At 33.0% G+C, this 22577-nt stretch overlaps 1 protein-coding gene across 5 annotated transcripts in view; it reads right to left on the bottom strand.

Annotated features, from left to right (window-relative positions):
* LOC149775888 (NAD(+) hydrolase SARM1-like) overlaps positions 1-22577 on the bottom strand; it is a 100965-nt gene that overhangs the window by 46744 nt on the left and 31644 nt on the right. For 4 of the 5 annotated variants that reach the window (XM_089944031.1, XM_089944032.1, XM_089944028.1 and 1 more), the window contains exon 7: positions 18590-18631. The exons of the other annotated variant lie outside the window; for it this stretch is intronic. In XM_089944031.1, the coding sequence (XP_089800157.1) occupies positions 18590-18631 (42 nt within the window). The remainder of the gene's footprint in view (positions 1-18589; positions 18632-22577) is intronic. 5 annotated transcript variants of the gene reach the window in all.

Genomic DNA, 22577 nt, shown 5'->3' with positions numbered 1-22577 from the left:
TTGCTTAAATTCAGCAAATAGTCTGAAATTGGTCTAGCATTAAATATTAAATGCTTCTTTTTAAACTTTACCTGTAATATACCAAATCCTTTATTTTTGTTTTTTCATGGCATTGTATTTTAAACTTTTTTCTATTTCTTAAGTTGAATATAGGTGTATTGCATTCAGTATTCTAGTTTGTCAACTGGTGTCTGCTTGGTAAATTGGTGTCTGCTTGGTAAACTGGTGTCTGCTTGGCAAATATGCAGCAAAGCTATCTATCCTTTAAAATACAGAACTGTAATTCAACATAAAACAAATGGTGCCATGTTATTATAGGGCATCATTATTCCCAGAACACCTGTAAGCAGCAAACAAAATCATTATAATGCAACCTAGGTTAATATTATTTTACATTAATACATATACAAATTTGTTTCATATTACAGAGCTGCTACAGAAAAGCTTTCTTAATACAATTCAGAGCACATCAAAAACAGCAATTTCTACTAGTACTACTACTTAAGGCAACTTCTGCACAAAACACAAAGTTATATAAGTAGCTCTGGTTTATAATATTATTTTTTCATCCACTTAGTAAGGAACATCTTAAAACACTCACTTCACAATGAAACATTACCTTTGTAGGGATGGGGGCACTTAAACTGTATTGTTGGAACCATCCCAAGTTGATTAAACCAGCAACTAGTAGAACAGGGTATTTACAGTACTCCTCCACTATATTGTTCTTCATTATAACAACATTATAAGTGATAATGGTCATGGATTGTATTTTATGAAGAGGTAGTAAAATTTTATTTACCATGTACTTCAATATAGGGCAGCTGTAATATAAGGCAGAATTCTCTATGACTATCATGGCCATGCTTTATAATGATGGCATACTGTACAAGTATTCAACTCAACAATATACTGCCTTAACTACCAGAGTTTAGTTTTTAGCGCTGTATTTCTTTATAAAGTAAAGCAAGTGCATACTCCAAAAATGCATTTCTTTTGCATTTCGATCAACCAACTCATTATTTATAATTTCATTATTTACTGTTTATCTTGTTCAAAGTTCACTTCATTTATAATCATTCAGAAATGGTTTGTAAATTGTAAACATTTTTCAAATGTTCATGTGATTACATGAGAAGTGATTAAAAAGAATCATAATTTCTGATTTGATAAATGATATGTAACCATCAGAGATTAAAAATCACCTTAAGGTTTAAATATTTATCTGGCAAAGGGTTCAATATATTTTTGCATTATCAATTTATTTTCATATTTTTAAACAGACTTTTTTACATACCATGTTAATGAAACTACTTCAAAATATAAACAGAGATGTCATTAGTAATTATAGCAAAAAATAAAAAGTATTCTAAAAGGTATCGATGCACAACTTTCATAAACGCTTTTCCCAAACAAAAAAGAATAATTATTGATCTTAGTTGTTTATATTACTTTAATCCTTTTTCTTGTACACAAGTTATATTGGCCAGATTCCATGTATTGGTATCACACTTGAATCTGATTAGCCAATGGACTGCTGGATTTAGCCAAATGAGGTTACAATTTTTAAGAGATTTTGAAGAGATACAAAATCGCAATAGTGTCAAGACAAATTAACTAACATCAGTATGCTCATCGATATTGTCAGAAACAATAACTTTCCAGTTGGTTTCAGTCAGCTGCTGTTGTGATTTGCATCATTACACTTCCAGATATTTCCTATAAATGCACACATTGCATTCTGGGGAAATTAAGCATCTCAAAGATAGCATCATGAAAACAAATACAATTTGCAAGGAAGTACAAAAACATTTAACTTCGAAGATATCTCTTCTCACATAATGGTATGGTTTCATTTACAAAGATAATTACTCCTTCCAGAAGCCTATCTCCATCACACCTGTGTTACTCCTTGCATTCTGATCATTCCACCCCACCCACCCAACATACATACATTTATTCACCAAATTTTCAATTATTCTCACAGTAACACAGTTCCATATATAAAGCTGCCTGCAGTTATAAACCCCAACAACCAGGTTATAACAAGGCAAAGCTTTATATCAATTACAAGCCACAACAACCATGTTATAACAAGGTTAAGCTGTATATCACTTATAAACCCCAACTACCACATTATAACATGGTAGAGCTTTATATCACTTATAAATCACAACTATCTGTTTATAACATGGTAGCTGTATATCAATTATAAACCCCAACTAAAAGCTTAAAACAAGGTACAGCTGTATATCAGACAAACTGATATCCAAGTCTGGCTTTGTTTCAATATTGCTTTATCCATAATAGTGTTAATTTAGACCATGTAAAGGCACTTTTGATAATGTTTTTGTGTTAGTGTGAGCACAGATATCTAACATTATGGGTATCAAAAGAGCAAATGAATCAAAGAATACTAGCATAATAAATTATAACTGAGAACACGAGTATGATGATAGAATAATGTGACCATATTCATAAAGTGATAGTATCAATTCAGTGGATATAATTAGTATTGAAGTTGCTATTATATTCCTCCTTATTATTTTGATAATGTCACAAAAGTAATGCAAGTAAGTGTGACTATTCATTTCCACTGAGAACTCATGCCAACATAACATTAGCTTTAGGGTAAAAATCATAACAATTATCTCTCTTGTCAAGTATAAATCAATCAATAAAATCTTAGAATAAATACTTAAAGACCAAAAACAGATGTATACTGACAACAATTTGGTTCTCAAGTAATGCACATGGAGACTGATTATACTTGCCCTTTATGCTATAGTGATATATTCAGTCTTCTTGCTTAAAAAAGAACAAGAGATGCACAGAGCAAGACAGTGTAAATTGAAATTTAAATTATTCGACAGCACTGAAAGGAATGAAATTTTGAACGGAAGAAAAGTGATTTAACAGAAAATGGATTTTTATATCCTTGGGTAATGACCTATGTATGGACCAACCAGGAAAACATTAAAAAAATATATAGGGTGGTTAGAACTAAGAAAAAAATAATTATTCAAATGAAAGAAATGTTTTGGTTGCAACACTCAATATAACTTCAACATTACTCCTTGCTGCCAATTCTATCACAAAGTGCATTTAATAAATAATTTCTCAGGGCTTCCATAAGTAATGAAAAATGCACACTAATTTTAACCAAATCTAGACATCCTTTTTAAACCAAAAAATTTAAATAAAAATATATTTAAAAAAAAGGAAGGGAGAATTAGAGTGTAAATCTGAATGGAGTTCCCCTGTACAACAAAATCAAAAAAGGAAGAACTGAAAACAATCAATTTTCAAATCCATTCATTAAATGTATCCATGTTTCATTCCATTTTCATTCATTGTTTTGCATTTTGCACTTGTGTTCTGTTTTCTTGCAAAAATCCTTTATCAGTTTGATTGTGTTCATTCTAAATTTATTGCATTTATTTTGTGTTCCATTTGCATGCATTTAATTTGCATCCATTCTGCATTTTGTTTGCATCTATTCTGCAATGTTCATTCTGCATTAATTCTGCACTGCATTTACATTCAATTTACTAGTAAATGTACAAATTTCAGGGTCGGTAATTTGTAATCATGTTGTATGAGGGACAGAGTTATACAGAGATGCTTTATATTGAGTGACCAATGAATTCGTACTGGACCAAAGAACTCAACAACTTGGGTAGAAGACATAAGTTTCAAAAACTTGCCACAAAATCTTAAAACAATGATGCTGCTCTTGCAAACAAGACAGGATTTCCAAGTATACATTACAAAGTGTACTGACCACATTTTCACTCATGCTGGTGGAAGGTGTTGTTAAGTGTACTTAGTGAATTATGCATGTGAAATCTCTTGTCTTGAGCTGTATTTCTCTAATCAGGTAGCTTTCACCCAACTTCAAAACTGCATTCAACCTGGCCAGTTTTTTCTGGACTACCTTGATATTCCTAAAGTACTTAATGCAGGTGGTAACATCAAATCAATATGGTCTACTAAAACCCCCCAGTGCCGCAGGCCTGACACCAATTGTAAATCCTAGAAAATTTACTGTGTACTGGGGTGTACTTCAGTGCAACCTACATAGACAAATGTGGAACATGGTCATTAAACTTTATACAGTACCAGGTTACAAATTTAAGGCATACTGGAATATATTTATATATTTATGGGAAAGTATCAATTAAATATGGCAACTTATGAAGGAGATAAATAAGTTTAAAAGACTGTAACAGTGCCTCTTAATGTTGATGCTGTTGCCATTGCCACCAGAAAAGTGAGACCTATATCTTAACATTCACAGGGGGGCCCCAAGTGGCCGAGTGGTCTAAAGCGCTCTCCGTTACAGATCACTGCCATCTCACCTCTGTATGCATTGGTTCGAGTCTCGGATTCGACTAATGTTGGTATGTGAGAAAGTTTGCCAGTAGCTTCTCATGGGTCGGTGGTTCTTTTCCGGGTTTTCCTGGGTTCTTCCTCTACAATTAATACTGGCTGCCATGTATAGCCTATCATGTGCTGAAAAATGGCATTAAAAAACAACAACAACATTCACAGATGAGACAAAAATCACAGTTGTGACAAAAAGCAGTTACTGGTGAACAATGATAATAACGGAATTATGACAATTATATACACATTTCAAACTCACATAATGGAGGATATGTAAAACGAACTTCAATATTCAAACACTGCATTAAGACTGATATTTTCAAGAAAAAAACCAAAACGATTGAAACTCAATTATATGGCTTTGCACAGATCATTTGCCAAAAATGACAAAAGATTCCTTAAAGTCAGAAGCATTAAACAACACAAGTTAACATTATCTAACTATTACAAATTTTAAAGATTATGTCCAGTGGATCATATCATTTTATTCAAAATGTCTTGATTTCTTATATCACTGGAATGATCTCAATGAATGGAATTTCACTGATGGCTGTCCTGAGCATAACCTTAGCAATGATTCTGGAGAGATGTAAAGACAGACATCATTAACCAAACTCTTGAAAAACAGAAACGCTTTGCAATCTGGCTAAATATTATTTACTCCTCAGTCCATTACTAACTTATCCCTATATGTTTCAGACTGGACAAATCTTACAAAAAAATCAAATATTAATTGAAGTGATGCTTTTAACCATCTATAAATATAGCCTCTTCATTCCACCATATTTCTTATATTTTCTTTGGATAGCTCTGAAATGTGTACATTTCAAGACTAAAAAAAAAAAAAAAAAAACTGCCAGGGATGCAGTACAGCCAGAATGTGATCCATGATTACTGTTAATTTATCTGTATTTATAGGGTGCCCGTCTTTGTACATTTTAACCTAGAGAAACTAAAATTGGCCAAATGGCAAGCACAAAATCTATGAACATAAAATAAATGTCACAGTGGCCTAAATTTCACTGATGGCTGTGGTACTCATGATGCAGCTAAAAAAACAAGTTATTTGACGCTATAGGCAACAGTTCCAAAGAAAATGAAGTAAACAAAAAGGTTAAACAAGATCACTGGAATATAATATATAGGTTACAGTGACCTAATTTTCAATGAAATATATAGTGCTCCAAATGACATAAAATACCAACTTGTGACTGAGAAAATAACAGAAATGTAAACACTAAACCAGGGAAATTGAGATCAGCCTTGTAGTAAGCACATTCACTGAAACATGCATCATAAGTCACAATGACTTAGTTTTCACCGATGGCTGTGGCACTCAATATAATGCAGTAACATACCGAGTTATGTGATTCCATATGTGCCAGTTAAAATGAGGCAAACACAATGGTTACACAAAATTATAGGTCAAAATGAAAAACTTTTAACATAAAAGCAATGTACTCCAATGACACCATCCAACATTTTTTTTACTCAGGAGCAATATTGTTTGAGAAACTAACCACCTAAATGCAAACCCAAATGTTCAACTCAAAACTAAACACAAGTCTCTGAACCATGAAATACAGTGACCTCATGAATCAATCACATATCAAATCATGTTACTCCAAAGGCAACAGTGATAAAATGAGTTAAATGCCAATATTAACCAAAATTACTGAACCATGAAATCAATATCACAGTAATCTAATTTTCACTGTCAGGTGTAGTACTCTATATGACACATTTAAACACCAACTTATGTGTCTCAATAAATAAAAGCATCTAAGAAAATGACTTAAACATTAATTGTAACCTGAGCATTGATAACAGAGAGATGGAAAGACAGACCTCATTAATCTAAATCTCGAAAACCAGAGTTGCTTTACAATCTGGCCAAATATTATTGACCTTAAGGATTAAGGACTTATTTTATTGTCCCAAAAGACTTCTTCTGCTGACTTAAAGGACTTCTTTTCTCAATTTGATATAACTATCTGACACTAAAAGGATGGCCAAGCAAACAAGTTACAAAAGGGATTAAATAAGAATTCAAAGGTAGCATTAAGCAAAAATAATGCACAAAAAATATTATAAACACAATTAGAATCAAGATTTCTTGAGGAATGAAAGAAAAACAATACCTTTTTACCAAGGTCCATGCTAGATGATGATTCTGGCAAAATGGTATCCCATGTACCCATCATTTCACCCATATATGCAGAGTAAGAAATACTGACTTTGCCTTTTCTTACATTGACATCTCCACCTCCCACTTATTTAGTACTTTAGTACTTAGCATAATATCAACCAATCAAATTTGCATTCAACCAACATAAAACAGTTACAACAAACTGTTTTCATGCTTCTGATAAAATATTGTGTCAACTGAATGGTCATGTATGCAACTGTGTTTTCATCAGTGAGATTCCTACCAACACACGAAGCCTAAAAAGTTTCAAGATAAGCCCGAAGAAGTGAAAATTCCGTGCTTGTGGCCATAGCATTATAAGTAAATTATTACTCCTGGAAGGTTTATTGGCTGACAGCAATTAGAGGTACATTTACTAATATTTCATTCTGTAAAGGTAGGAAAAGATGATTTATACTTCAATACCTGTCAACCACTTCCACTAGTAACCTGTTTTCGACGTCAGTCTTCTTCAATAGATAGTTCCCAAAGGACGTCATCAGCAGCCATATTTGTGGTATGCTGGCAGATTTACCAGCGAGTTAATATGGTGTTTGCAAGTTTACACAAATTCACTGAATCTCAAGATACTGTTACACAACATACATACATAAACAGAATGCAAATTAGGCTTTCAGTTAGTATCTATAATTGTAATTTATAAGTTGATTTTGCTTCAGAGTGCCTTGTTCAAAATGGTCAATTTTGGTAGTCACATATAAAAACAACTGCCAGGTTACCCATCATCCAGGTAAAATGGGCAGAATATGGTCTGCTAGTGACCTCATCAGGAAGCATCTATACAACAACTCTGATGCATCAGCAAAGAAAAAAAAAGAATCATTTCATAATTAATGAGTATTACTTTCATTTTAAGAATATTTGTCCTAGAGGTTCAATAAAACATAAGTTTTCAGCAAAAGTGGTAAACATTATATATCCAGGCAACTCTATTTTTCTTATTTCCCCAATTCACCTTATTCTAGTAGAAGTGAAAAATAACTCTGACAAAAATTTTAATCCAGCATGGACCCTGTTCTTACCAATTAGGAATAGCCCTTCTTCAATATCTATAAATTATTGTAAACACAGAAAACTTTAATAATTAAATTAACAATCTATACCAAAATACATGTAACAGCAGCAAATGTTGAATCAGGACAAACAATTTGGACCCTTAGGTTATATATACACACTTGGTATTTCTCTTTACTCTATCCACACCAAAATATGGTCCATTACTTGTACTTAAATAATTATGCACACTTAGTATTTTTTTCCCCTGCTCAATCCAACCCCCAAAATACAGTCCCTTAGTCACATACACATACTTATAGTTCATTCTGCACAGCACTGTGAATAATATCTGCACCTGTTTCTCAATGAATTTCTCACATCAGCATCTTGAAATGTAACTAACATTACACAAATCTCTTTATGCAGAATTCATATTGACATACAGTGCAACACCATTCATTTGATACATACTGAAAATGAGTCGCCTGTTTACATGTAATCCCCCATGTTTGTCCTGGAGTTGTGGAAAAGTCAATTTTATATACAGCGCATAGCCTTATGTTGCAAGCTACTGATAAACATCCTCTGCATCATCTACAGTTTTCATTATGTAGTTAGCATTCTTCTTTCACTTAAAATGTCAGCAACAAAAACAAACAACCAAAGATAAAAATGGGCTAATAATGAATTTAATCAACCTTTCAATATAAAGATATGCACAATAAGCAGCTTTGGATAATAATAATAATAATAATAATAATAATAATAATAATTTTTCTGCATCTCTATTTCACTTGTTCCAAATGTTATCTTAAACACTATTTTAAATGACTGTTGAATAGCTTGAGTGTACTAATTGTGATTTGTTAAAGGCAAATCATCTGTTTATTTATTTGTATCCATATACTCATACTTATCTCGGCACAAACATTTAAGTGCCCATATTAAAAGTACATCAGTCATATATCCCGTTTATTTCCATAACACAAGTTCATTGTACTGTAGTCAATGGTTGCCTCTTTTATATCATTATAATCCAATAATAATTTCACATCCTTTTTTATGCACAGTAAGGCATATTTTTTATATAATATATACAAGATAACAATTGTGCCTCCTATCTTAATTGTGAATAGCCCTGTTGGTTAACTGGAGAATTACGTACCTTCACACCACCAACAGATCTATGATACTAATTTTGTCCATTTGCACACTGTTCTCATTTTAAAGGTAATATACTTTTTCAAATATGGCTATAAATATTATGAATTTGGCACCAGCATACACAAAAATTTATCCAACATAGGGTAAAAATATTCTGTCTTGATGGCGGAACATGGGGGTAGAGGCTAAAGTACTTTTTGGACAAGTAAAAATGACTGACACTGTCAGGGATCAATGGTCAAACATTTTCTCTTTTAATACCTTTAATCTATGAATAAGACCTGGACATTATGAACTGCAACTGCCGTATGAAAAAAACTGCAATACCGACTGGTGTACTGAATAAACTAATTCCCCAGAACATAAAAATGGGGACAAAACTGCAACTGTTTATCACTTACAAATTTTGCAATATTTAATTCCAAACAGTATTTTATTTATTTACATAAGTTATTTTGTATTCCAAGGTGATTTTTCATTATGAACACCTTAAAAATAGTGTGAATATTGATACCATTTGCTAATTTAAAAGTACTTACTGTAAGGAATGGAGAGTATAAATTTACTTATTACATATCAAATGATGTGTTATCATTCTCAAATATAATATAATTTATTACAATGTTTAGGATATATATATATATATAAATATATATATATATATATATATATATATATATATATATATATATATATATATATATATATATATATATATAATATATATATATATATATATAATGCACTCAGTCAAAAGCAAGATCTATTATTTTGTGCTCCATTTAGTGCATTTTAATTTTTTAAGCAAGTGCACTGGAGTTTTTGGGGGAATGCTCAGATAAAATTTTCTTATCAGCTTTAGCAGAGAATAGTCATCATTATTTTTAACCAAAATTAGTCAATTTCCAAAATAAAGTTCAATCTTCAAATGGCAAACCAAATAAGTATTTTATATAAATGTTGTACCATCATTTATACATGTTTGCGCAAGTGTGCATGCCTATGTGTATGTGTATGAAAATGCATGCTTCATGAATATTTCATGCACATGGTCACAGGTAACTAAATCCCTTCTCATGGACCATAATGTTATTGGGCCATATACCACATTCTAGGTGTTTCTGAAAATGAATATGTGATCCTGGTAAATTTGACATACATCAAGCTCTGACTCACCCTTTAAGCCATTAGCAATAAATATTTATAATAAAAAAAATGTAATAAACTGTCACACCATTAGTCTGACGAAAAGCAAATTCCCATTTTTATAGGTCACATGGGATGCATAAATTGTGATTAAAAGCAATAAAAATGAACCTAATTTAACAATTAACTTCATAATTTTCATTCAGATTGATTCTAATTTCATCATTAAAAAATATGACTTAATATACTTTGCATCGCAATATTCAGCAAAGGCACTCATCCCATGTTTTAAATGTTACCTTCAGCACACCACCACATCCAGACCGATTCTATAGACTCATACATGTGACAGAACAATAAAGTCTGCTTAGGATAAATTGGTCATGAGTTTTGACTTCAAAGAGAGGAATTTTCCATTGCAGCACATGTCTTTGACTTTCTTATCTCCGTGAGGACCCAAAGCATGGGTCACAGTGTAAACAGTTTTCATCTGTACAAGACGTTTTGTGTGATTTCCAAGTCAGAAAACTATTTCGATTAGATCTGAAAAATTATTCTGCTACCATAAATGAAAGATTATGTTCTGCTATAAAGCTGACAAACAGTGTCAAGTATATCTTTATTCAGATTTAATTCATGTTCAGCGAATATAGTGTGACCCCACTATAGCACGCTTCGTTATAACACAAATTTGGATATAACACGGTCGTGGTGTGGTTCCTGAAATTTCATATACATGTAACTTTCTTGTACATGGAAAAAAAAGTCTTTCTTAAAAGTACGGGAAAAAAATCATAAAATGTTTATTATCATTTTGGGGAAGAGATCGCATATGAATATTACAAGATGATTGTGGCATTGCTCCTGAAATATTATATGTATTTTTCTCGTACAAGAAAAAGTATTTTTTTCATCTTAAAAGTATGAAAAATAACATGTAAAAAGTTTATTCTGGGATCGGGTAGGTTTCGCCAATGTTGCAAACTTGGACTTTTTTCCTTATCGGCAGCAAAATATACCATCTGGCGATTTATTTTTATTGATGACATTGTTGGCTGTTTAAACTTGTATATACAACCATTGGTTTGGAGTGGAGAAATTCAAAGGCCCCATGAAAGGAAGCCAGAAACTGAATATAAAATGCACCGAAATGTATCTATTGTTACATAAACAAATTCTTTGTCCATATTGACAAACTATCTAAAACAGTGCATTGTTATATCATAATCCACTTATCTTGACATTTAGCATGAGTAATGTATGTTGTGAGATATCCGCGTTTTTTTGGATGAAATTTCTGATAACGGAGATCAACCAGACGAGGCATTTTCTCATAATCTATCTTTCGCTGGATTTTTGGACGCTCGCAAGTTATTAATATATTTACAAAGACTGACATTTGTACGTGGATAGCAAGTAAAATTCCTCTTCTTTTCACTCAGAATTAAATCCTTCAGAATAATCACATTTTCTGTAATAATCCCTGTCATCAGATCAGAACACCTGCGTCTCTATCATCCGTTGACCTGTTGTTAAATTTCTGACGCATGCGTGGAAGGCAGCATTACGCTACTACCACAAAATTAAAAACCAAAATAATCTTACTTATTGGTTTATTCAATAGGCAAGGAGGAACAGTAACTAGAATAGTCCAAACGACGGCCAATTCCTTTTTAAAAATGTACACAGACAAAATAGTTTGCTGTAATTTCAAAGGAAACAGATTACCTTTGAAGCACCGATTGTTATGAAAACGTACTCAGCAAATGGAAATAAAATCGGTCTCAATCTTGCAGTACAATTATTTGATGTTGCCGCCACAATAAGAAATGGGCATTTGTTTGGTTCTCCAAAGCTGGCCTTTAGCAGTGACTTCAATAATGCATGTACCCTTCATCAAAGAAAGCCGACTACAATCTTCAATAAAAAGAAATGACTTTTCTTCAAAGGAAGTCTGTACCAAACTTAAATAAAAGTAATGGAATCTGTTGGACTTTTGCATTTTCCAATGTGACTGGAACACATTAACTGTGCCGTGAAAGTTTAATTTTTGCAGGGAAAAAGTTTATGCTTACGAACGCTACCAACGGCAGCTTAAAACACAAACTAACTTTTACCGACTTGGGACGTACTGAAAAGTGAATGTGCTTCATCATTCGTTACGTGACTGTGTTATGTTTTTATACTAAATTCAGACCAATATGACCTGTGACAGAATTATTGAACATTTTAAATCTCTGTGTGCATATTTTCGATGGAATCACTTGTGTTGTGGATTCAATGTATATGATGAGATTCGCGGGTGAGTATACGGTGTTGATACTCTATTCATGCTATATATTAGACAGGTATATGTAAACATTATTCACGTATATGTACCAATTCTTGGTTCTCTAAAGTAAACTAAACTATTATATATGCCTTCTCTGTTGTCACTACAGGTGTATTTCTCATTTAATATGCATCTATTTAAGATGGCAACTGTACCGATGAAGCACGTATTTTACTGCCCGCATTTGTTACCTACACCCCACCCCTCTGCAATTTTTCAGGGTACATGAATCATTTTCTTCAGCTAACGGACCTGGTTGCTTATAACACGGTTCAATCTATAACACTGTCAGGTTCTATGGCTCCCAGCTACCGTGTTATAGCAGGGTCACACTGTACATGGATTTCAGTGATGGCATATTTGTTGCCAAATCTAATATGCTTTAATATGCTGCATGACAGTGTAATGTCATTCTTGTCACTGTAGCAACTTTAGAATCAATTTTAGAGAATGGGCTGAATTTGCATATACATGTATGTCCTTTAAACTTGATTACATCAACTGTAATTCCTTGGATACAAAGTGGCTGAGTGATTATGGTTGTGACTCAAGAAAGATTTCATATGAGAAATTCCAATCAGTCTTTACAAACAACAACATAATTTTGAGTTAGTATTTTACTTAACAATCATTGCTTCTTGGAAAAAATGAACTGAAACAGATTTTAAATGCACTGTCCTTCTGAATTCTATCCAGACTGTTATCAGTATTATAAATCCCTAAATATTTAGATAAATATAAGAACAAAAAGGAAGTTCACAAAACATTATATGACTATGGATCCAACATATTACCAAGGCAGTGGTGCGAGTTCAGAAGTATGGAGCTGCTTATTTTTAAAACTCTTTTTAATGCAGACTTTTTGTGAATACATGCACTAATATTAACAAATCACAAAACTACATAATTTATAGCCACATGGTACAAAGATGGCAAGGAATTATTACTATAAAAATTAACCAGTAAGGAATAATTGTATTATAATAGGGTCAAAAGAACCTTCATTTTACATCCGTTAAAGAAATCCATATCTAGTCATAACAGTTGTATCAGATGAACATAAAGAAACATATTCTGGTGAACGTTTAAAATTTTTGACAGTATCATGGTGATTGCAACTTTAAACTTCAGTGTATCTACTACTATTATACAAGGTTGATATCCCAGTGCTGATATATTTTTTATCTCAATTCATTCACTTTATAGTCTTTGTAAAAAAAAAACAACAGAAGGCAAATGGTAAACATTAAAAGCTTAAGGCATGAAGGCGAATGAAAAGTACAGATCAAAGGCTATATTGATTTGTTCCATAGTATATTTTTCATTATCAATACCAACTGGCACAAATTCTGCACTACACTGTCTCATTACTAAATTACTCCATTATCTAAATACTTCTGCAAAGGATTCAGTGGAAATGTATGGCCTAGAAATAAGTGCTTCTGGATGCTGATATCAAATGAAATATTTCCTTAAAAAAGAAAAAGATGATATACTATATCAGATGTTTTGTCTGATGAGCAATAGAAGAAAACTTTTGATACTTAGAAAAGACTTACTATGACAACCATATCATCTGACATTTAAGTACATGTGTTATGGCTCCTAGATCTTAAATCAGTTAACAGAAAGAAGCAAAACCAACAAGTTGTTGGCTTTTTTTAAACTTAACAAGTAATTTAATTCTCTAAGTTATAAAATGAAATCTAAAAGAAACTTACAGTATTATGAATTATAAAGTCCAAAATAATCCTAAATGTTTTAACACGAGTCAAAAAGAATACAGCTTTCCAAATGAATTCCAGGTCCTGAATCTGGAGATGTACCAATATCTTTGAATATGCTGACATCCAACAGTTTTAATGTATAAAAAATGGCATAGTCCAGAACCCCTTTTATTGAATTCATAATAATTCCAAAATGTTGCTTTAGTCCAGACGGTAATATGAGAACAATGTAATTCCAGTAAATAATTTAAATATATAATTCTTCTCAAACTAAATGTAAACACAGTATAAAATACATCTGCAGACTGATAATAAAACAAGAACAATACTAGGAAATTGGAACCATACATTTATCAATTCTCTTTTTATATATATTTGCATGACTGTATTGTGACCATGTCACAATACCTCACATGACTTATGTTGCAATGCAACAAACCTGATTTTGCAACACAATCTATGTGACATAATTATCCAATGTGAAATTACCCCACACTGTACAAAGGTTCATTATTAACACTGAGTTTAAAACTTGTAAACACCTATTTCTAGCTTATTGCAATATACAGTCATGCACCAAAAGTTAAAGACACAATATAGATATTTATAACACATGTACATGCATAGCGATGCAACTGCCAACAAATCACAAAGGAGGTAACTACATTATCACCAAATATATCGGAACGGGAAAGCTGATCACTCCTCAGTAAGCAATTCACTAATCCACAGGTCATGGCAGCATCCAAGAAGTTGATGTAAACATACCACCTGTTTCAGCATGTACCAAATGAGATGTTTTACATTGTATGTCAATTTGAACCATGTTGAAATAGTTCTTGTGTGAAATTAATTAGGTACTTTTAAATACCTTTCAAGACGATGGCTTGAAAATTCAGTTACAGACACTGATACTATTATGCTGTGTTGAACGAACTATAGTATTTCTGTACTCTGCTTTATCCAACCCCAAAATACAGCCACTTGGTCACACTATACACACTTTAATATTTCTGTACTCTGCTCTATCCAACCCCCAAATACAGTCCCCCAGTCACACTATACACACTTTAGTATTTCTGTACTAAACTCTATGCAACCACAAAATAGAGTCCCTTAGTCAAACTATGCACACTCTAGTATTTCTGTACTCTACTCTCCCCAAAATACAGTCCCTCAGTCACACTATACACACTTTAGTATTTCTGTACTAAACTCTATGCAACCACAAAATAGAGTCCCTTAGTCAAACTATGCACACTCTAGTATTTCTGTACTCTATGCAACCCCAAAATACAGTTCCTCAGTCAAACTATGCACACTCTAGTATTTCTGTACTCTGCTCTATCCAACCCCAAAATACAGTCACTTAGTCACACTATACACACTCTAGTATTTCTGTACTCTGCTCTATGCAACACCAAAATACAGTCCCTCAGTCACACTATGCACACTCTAGTATTTCTGTATCCTGCTCTATCCAACCCCAAAATACAGTCCCTTAGTCAAACTATGCACACTCTAGTATTTCTGTACTCTGCTCTATGCAACACCAAAATACAGTCCCTCAGTCACACTATGCACACTCGAGTATTTCTGTATCCTGCTCTATCCAACCCCAAAATACAGTCCCTTAGTCAAACTATGCACACTCTAGTATTTCTGTACTCTGCTCTATGCAACACCAAAATACAGTCCCTCAGTCACACTATGCACACTCTAGTATTTATGTATTCTGCTCTATGCAACCCCAAAATACAGTCACTTAGTCACACTATACACACTTTAGTATTTCTGTACTCTGCTCTATGCAACCCCAAAATACAGTCCCTCAGTCAAACTAAGCACACTAGTATTTCTGTACTCTGCTCTATGCAACCCCAAAATACAGAACCTTACCACATACACAAACTTGGTATTTCTTCACTCTGGTCTATCCAACCCAAACTTGTGGTCCCTTTCTTTGATATATACACTTAGTATTTCTACTCCATGCTCCCAAAATATGGTCCCCAAGTTATATTTGCATACCTTTAATATTTTCACTCTGCTCTATCCTACCCCAAAATATAATCCATTTGTTGAATACACACACTAAATATTTCTTTATTCAACTCTATCCAACCCCAATATATGGGCCCTTCCTTACATATACACATTTAGTATTTATTCTCCCTGTGCTATCAAACCCAAAATATGGTCCTTAAGTCACACATATCATACTTAGTGTATCTCCACCCTGCTCAACCCAGCTCCAAAATATGGTCACTTTCTTACATTATATAAACTTAGTATTATTCTCTGATCTATCTAAACCCTCCCCCCCCCCACAAAAATGGTTCCTTTCTTAGCACAAGTCTCAATATGTATCACTGTGAAGTCATTATTTCATGAGTATCATCTCAGATGCTTTAACAAAATTAGTTTTGATCAATACTTAATTATATGGTATGCTTCTGTCAGATATGGCATTAATGTCAATTTATGTAGGATATTAAAACAAATGGTCTGCAGAAACTGCAATATCCATGTAAATTAGTATACCATTAAAAAAGTGAGTTCACGGTATGTAGTTATAACTTGTTGTCTCACTTATTCCTTAGGAGAAAAATGTAAGACATAGCAAGCATGATGTCATCTCTGGGCAGCAGCAGTCGCAGCAGAAGCAGTGTCAAGTCAATGTTAGCTGTTTTTGGCATACTTCCAAAAAAGTAAAGCTATAACATTATGTGGATCATACATAAAAGCAGTACAGAAAGTCTTGGGTATCATGACTGAAGTTATAAACATAGAATGCTTTTAAGGAAGTCATTTTTGAACAACAAACTAGAATACAAAAAAGTGATCAACATAAATGTCAATATGATATCATTTTACACATCATTAGCTGTTTTCATTTTCAAACAGGAGTGCCATCAACGGTTCATTATACACCCATCATAGTATGGCATATTTGGGGCTGGAGATTACTGACCAACTAGCAGTGCTCAAAGAAAATCTTTGTGAGACACAGACCCAAGGCTGGTGACTTAAATAAACTCACAAACCCTGACCGAAATTCTACAACCCCAAACTCCAATTTCCACATGCCAAACATTTCATCTTTTTTAATATTGTCACACAATGTTTCAATAGCTACAATTTGAATATAAATTCAATAGGATTCAAAGGGTTTGAAGGTAATGCAAGTATCATTAGTGTTCATCACTACACTCACTAGGGACTGGATGGTCCTGGTGTTCAAACTTCTCTGCTGGATTCTCTGAGTGAATCCTAGTCAGAACTGAGTTGTTGTATTTTGATGTGTTGTTTGCAGTATGTGCAAACAATAGCACCCCCACCCCTTAACCTTTTTGTCTCTCGCTGGCATGCTTCACAAAGTAAAACTCCATCAACCAAGAGTTCTGAAATTTATTTTTGTTGGGCTTTGCTGAGAGTTAATTGCTTCCTACATTGGCTTCAATAATGAATTACCTTTAACACTATTCCGACAACAGAAATGATCATTGCTTTGCATTTTATATTATGCAGCAATATCCGACTTCAAAAGAACGCTGCCGCTGTTCATAAACTAATTACTAATGGCAATGATATTAAATTTCTTAAAAAGGTATAAAAAAGGAACAGGTAAATTATGCAAAAATCCTAAAATATATGGTCAAAATTTGTTATATAAACTGCATTCCCTCAGTGAATCAAAGATTTTCTCTGGTCATATACCATGCTCGCATTGAAATACTTCTGTCCCACTGGCTACAAGTTAACATACTTAACAAACATGTGTTTTACTGTCAATGTATACCTGCAGGGTATGCAGTCTAGTCTAGGCTCAACTATCAGTTGATATGCATTAGTAAGGATGCATCCACTATGAAACTGGCACAGTACCATCTTCACTTTGCAATATGTTCTATATGAAGGAAGCCACTCTCCAATAACGGCTTTGACAATCTTATCAATAGAGTTTCCAGATCAATAAGTTTTGGCAAGTATGAAGTTACTGATATATCTTATAATCTTATAATAAATGATAGTATATGGAATCCTCCAGTTGGAAATGTATTTTTGCAATGCATCACCCTAAGTGCAAACCATCCACCAAGTTTGGCATGGAACTTAATCATGTACAAAAGTTACTGGGCATAACTTCATTTTTCTTTGAGTTACAATGACCTTCATTTTGGCCTTATGACTCAAAATCAACAGGTCTCTTCTCTGCCATGTGTGCATCCCTCCCCCCCCCCTTTAAAGATATATATGATCCAGATCTAAAGTAGAATAATGAGTGATGCAACGAATCAGAATTTTCAGTTTTACTGTTCCACCTCCATCAAATGTGATATGCAACAGCTGTTATGATCCAATTCACAAAGACTATGATCTTTATGACCATAAACTTTTGACTCTAATATCAATTCACATAAAACATACAAGACTATGATGTATATGTCTGTATATCTGTTGTTTGCACTGCTGTAGTGAAGGCTACAAATTAGTAGTTACCTCATGTTTATTTAGACCCAAATTGTGCCCAAGTGCAAGAAAAGCATGCATATGAAGCATGCACACCAAGCAAAGCATGCTGCATACTTTACCAACTGCAAGTCTAAATACATACATACTTACTAGTCAAAGATTTGATGAGTTCATCATTGTCACCTTTTAAAACTGTATAGACAGATATTTTTCACATTGGTAAATACAGATCATTCATTACAATATCTGTGATCCATTCATAGTTGTATGCCCTAATTTCACCAATATGTATGTTATGTACAATATGGACAGTCACCCATTTAACCAACATCATATCTGATTTGGCATTAAGATCTATAGTTGATATCAGAGACTAAAATTTCATTTGTGCACATTCTATTTTACTGATAAAAATATAACTATCAGGAGAGATAATTCCACTTTTAGATATAGTAGCTTGACTAGAATGATGCAAGGAAAATGGCTTGAAAAGTCGGCTCGTTTAGACACTCATCAAACACTTCTAGGAGTCACAGCTGATGACACTCTATCATAGAACATACAATTCAGCTCTGTATATAGCTAAATTTCTTTCAAATTATTTCATCGGACAAGAATTAAGCATTTTGTAAGTGTCAGAAAATCAAGAATTACTTTCATAATTTTTGGATGAAACCTCATTTCAACTGTTGTTTTCCTGTATGCATGCAAAAGGATATGACATTAACTTTTTGGGACAAATAATATCCAACAACCAGTGAAACAAATTACTGAAACATATCAAAGGAGTTATACAAACAGTGCTGTTTTAATATGGAATATATTACCTAATAATATTAAATCTTGCATAATCCTTGCTTATTAACACAAATGTTACACATCTGTCTTGGTCTGAGATAGAATTTTACGCTTTTTATGAATCTGCTGTAATTTATTGCCTCTAGTCTCTGATAACACTTTAATATCTTATGTAGTTCATATTTTATTGTAGATAATGTGTAATATGCTGTTAAGATCCATCCACAACACGTCAGTGCAGCTACTGACCATTTCAGAAACTTACTGGTATTACTTATGGCTCCTGAGTTATAGTCTGTGAAACAAGTCTTTCAGTTTTCAGTATGTCAATTTCCACATCAAAATGGAGGTTTGAAAACTTGTAAATACATGTGAAATAACACATCTCCATCTCATGACACCAATTCAAAAATTACAAGCTGACATTTGCAGATAATCAGATAGTCAAACAATACCAAGGAAAAGTGTCAGATGCTCATTTGAAATTATAATTTTGGTCATGTGACTTGAGCATCTGTGGATTTGTCATGTGATAAAAGTCATGTCATACGACTACTGTAATGTTTTAACAATGTATCAAATTGTAAAATGGTCAGACAATTTTACATTAAAACCCAAATTGCTTAAAACATTGTCAATTAATCCATAACTTTTGTAATTTCACACATTGCTAAACTGTGATAATAGTTACGTGAGATATTCATCATGTGATTATCACATTTAAAGTCCACAGACACAGTCGAGTCATATGATCAAAATGACAATGTGAAATGAGTGAAACTGTATCTGATTGGTTCCTCAATACTACTGGATCAGCCAATTATCAGCCAAAGGAACAGCACATTATCCACCAATGTGGGCTCCATAGTTTGAAATAATAACTGAAGGTAGGGATGTGTTATTCAGTGTTGATTGACAAGTTGTCCAAAATAATTTGATGTGGAAATATGCTGTAAAGATTGCCAGTAAGACCCTTTCAACTAACTAACTCAAGGGCAAATTTTAGAATGTATGCTCTATATAGCATTTGACTGAATCATAAAATATGGCTAAGTGCATGGGTTGGCAACCTATCTTAGTCACTTTTTTTTCTGGATTAATTACAAAATGAACAAGTGTGTGCCACCAGTAAGACAGTAAAACTGTTAAAATCAAGATTTTTGGCTGCCCTTAGTGTGCTACACAAAATCTCTTAACATGCTTAATGTATGCTGGTAATCAGTCAAATATAAAATAGTACTGCCATGGTCAAATGCAATAATACTGCCACAATCTCAGTCAAAACGTGCAAAATGATAAACAACTTATGATTATTACTGAAAATATATTTTATAATTTTATCAAAGAAATGATTTTATAACAAGATGTCATACAATGATTGTTTCTAGATGATGCAGAAACCTGATTTTAGACCAATTCTAAGTTGGTTCCAGAATCTCCAAAGTGTCCAAAAAAGTTTGCCGTGAAAAATACTGATATGTCTGACTATCTAGTGTATCAAAACAGGAATTTATCTAGTGTACCAAAAAAGAGCATTATCTAATGTATCAAAAATGTGCATTATCTGGTGTACCAAAAAGGGCATTATCTAGTGTACCAAAAAGGAAATTGTCTAGTGTACCAAAAAGGAATTATCTATTGTACCAAAAAGGAAATTATCTAGTGTACCAAAAAGGAAATGATCTAGTATACCAAAAATGTGCATTATCTAGTGCATCAAAAATGGGCACTATCTAGTCTACCAAAATGGGCATTTTCTAGTGTACCAAAAAGGGCATTTTCTAGTGTATCAAAAAAGGACATTATCAAGTGTATCAAAAAATGGTATGACCTAGTGTACCAAAAAGAACATTAACTAGTGTGCCAAAAAGGGAATTAGCAAGTGTATAAAAAATGGCCATTATCAAGTGTATAACAAATGGGCATTATCTAGTATACCAAAATAGGACAATATCTAATGTACCAAAAAGGGCATTATTTAGTGTACCAATAAAGGGCATTATCAAGTGTTCCTATAAAGGGCAGTATCTCCTTTACCAAAAAAGAGCATTATCTAGAGTACCAAAATATGACATTATCTAGTATGCCAAAAAGGGCATTGTCTAGTTTTCCCAGAAAGGGCAGTATCTTATTTACCACAAAAGGGCATTATCCAGCGTATCTAAAAAGGGCAATGATAATGAATCTTTCATTGTGGATTTAGCTCCTACTCAACTTTATTCATACTTTTTTCCTTTTGTAATTATCCTCCTCTTAATTTTTTTTCTTTCCAAATAAAGATTTGATTTATCTCTAAACTATGCACATCCACACTTACTTGTTAAGGAATTCTACAACCCTGAAAATACATTACACTAGAGGACATCAGGGACTTTAAGCAAAATATGTTATATAACAAGTCTTGAAATTTTCAATCACAAAATGTGTTGTCTTTATTTAAACAAATTAGCATCTAAAAGCCTTTTATCACCATTTGCAAATATGTCAATGATTAGCACCAACAGAGCAATCAGACTACCTACTAGATGAGAATGTTTGGAAAATAACAAAGAATGTATCTTAAAATGTCATAGAAATGTGAAAAAGGAAGAAAACAAAAGGTTCCAAGGATTATATTGTCTCATTCAACACTTGTTTTATAATATAAACCATCACCAATGTACAGAACTTACAAATGCTTCAACTCATAAATGGTAAAGTTTAACCTTAACATTATTAATGACACCTTGGCTGCTGCTGAAACCTGCCAGAAAAATATGATCTTTGTTGCACAATCCATGCACAGACCAGACAATAAATGAGACAAAAAGAGATAATGATCTGAACTCAGGTTAACTGATTAGTTTTTCATAACAAAGTTAAATACTGTCTGGTGCAAAATTGTACTATTCTGCCTTATTCTATGAACCCTTAATACAAGGGGTCCAATGACAGCTTTGTTTAAGTACAACTTGCTCAATAATGTATTCAATGGAATGACTCGCACTATAATACCACTATTCAGGGACAGCCATGAAATGTACTGTGAACATAAGTGAAATGTCTTTATAATGAGGTACAATATCTGAAGCAATGAAATTCAACCAATACAACAGGATCCATCATAATAACCATGTTGTATTAGGGATGGTATTATAATGAGGTACTCTAGAGCGATGAATCACCTTTCAAAAACTACAAAGAGATTCTTAAGAGACACAAACAAATAATTATGCAGCTAACCTGTATGCAGTATAGTTTGTCTCTTTTATGCTTTGCAGATGAGACAAACAAATAATTATATAGCTAACCTGTATGCACTATAGTGTCTCATTTATGCTTTGCAGCCGATACAAACAAA

Source organism: Sinohyriopsis cumingii, chromosome 19, assembly GCF_028554795.1.
Source record: "Sinohyriopsis cumingii isolate HCF-2022 chromosome 19, ASM2855479v2, whole genome shotgun sequence".
NCBI classification, from domain to species: domain Eukaryota; kingdom Metazoa; phylum Mollusca; class Bivalvia; order Unionida; family Unionidae; genus Sinohyriopsis; species Sinohyriopsis cumingii.
This window is presented reverse-complemented; position numbering and strand designations above follow the sequence as displayed.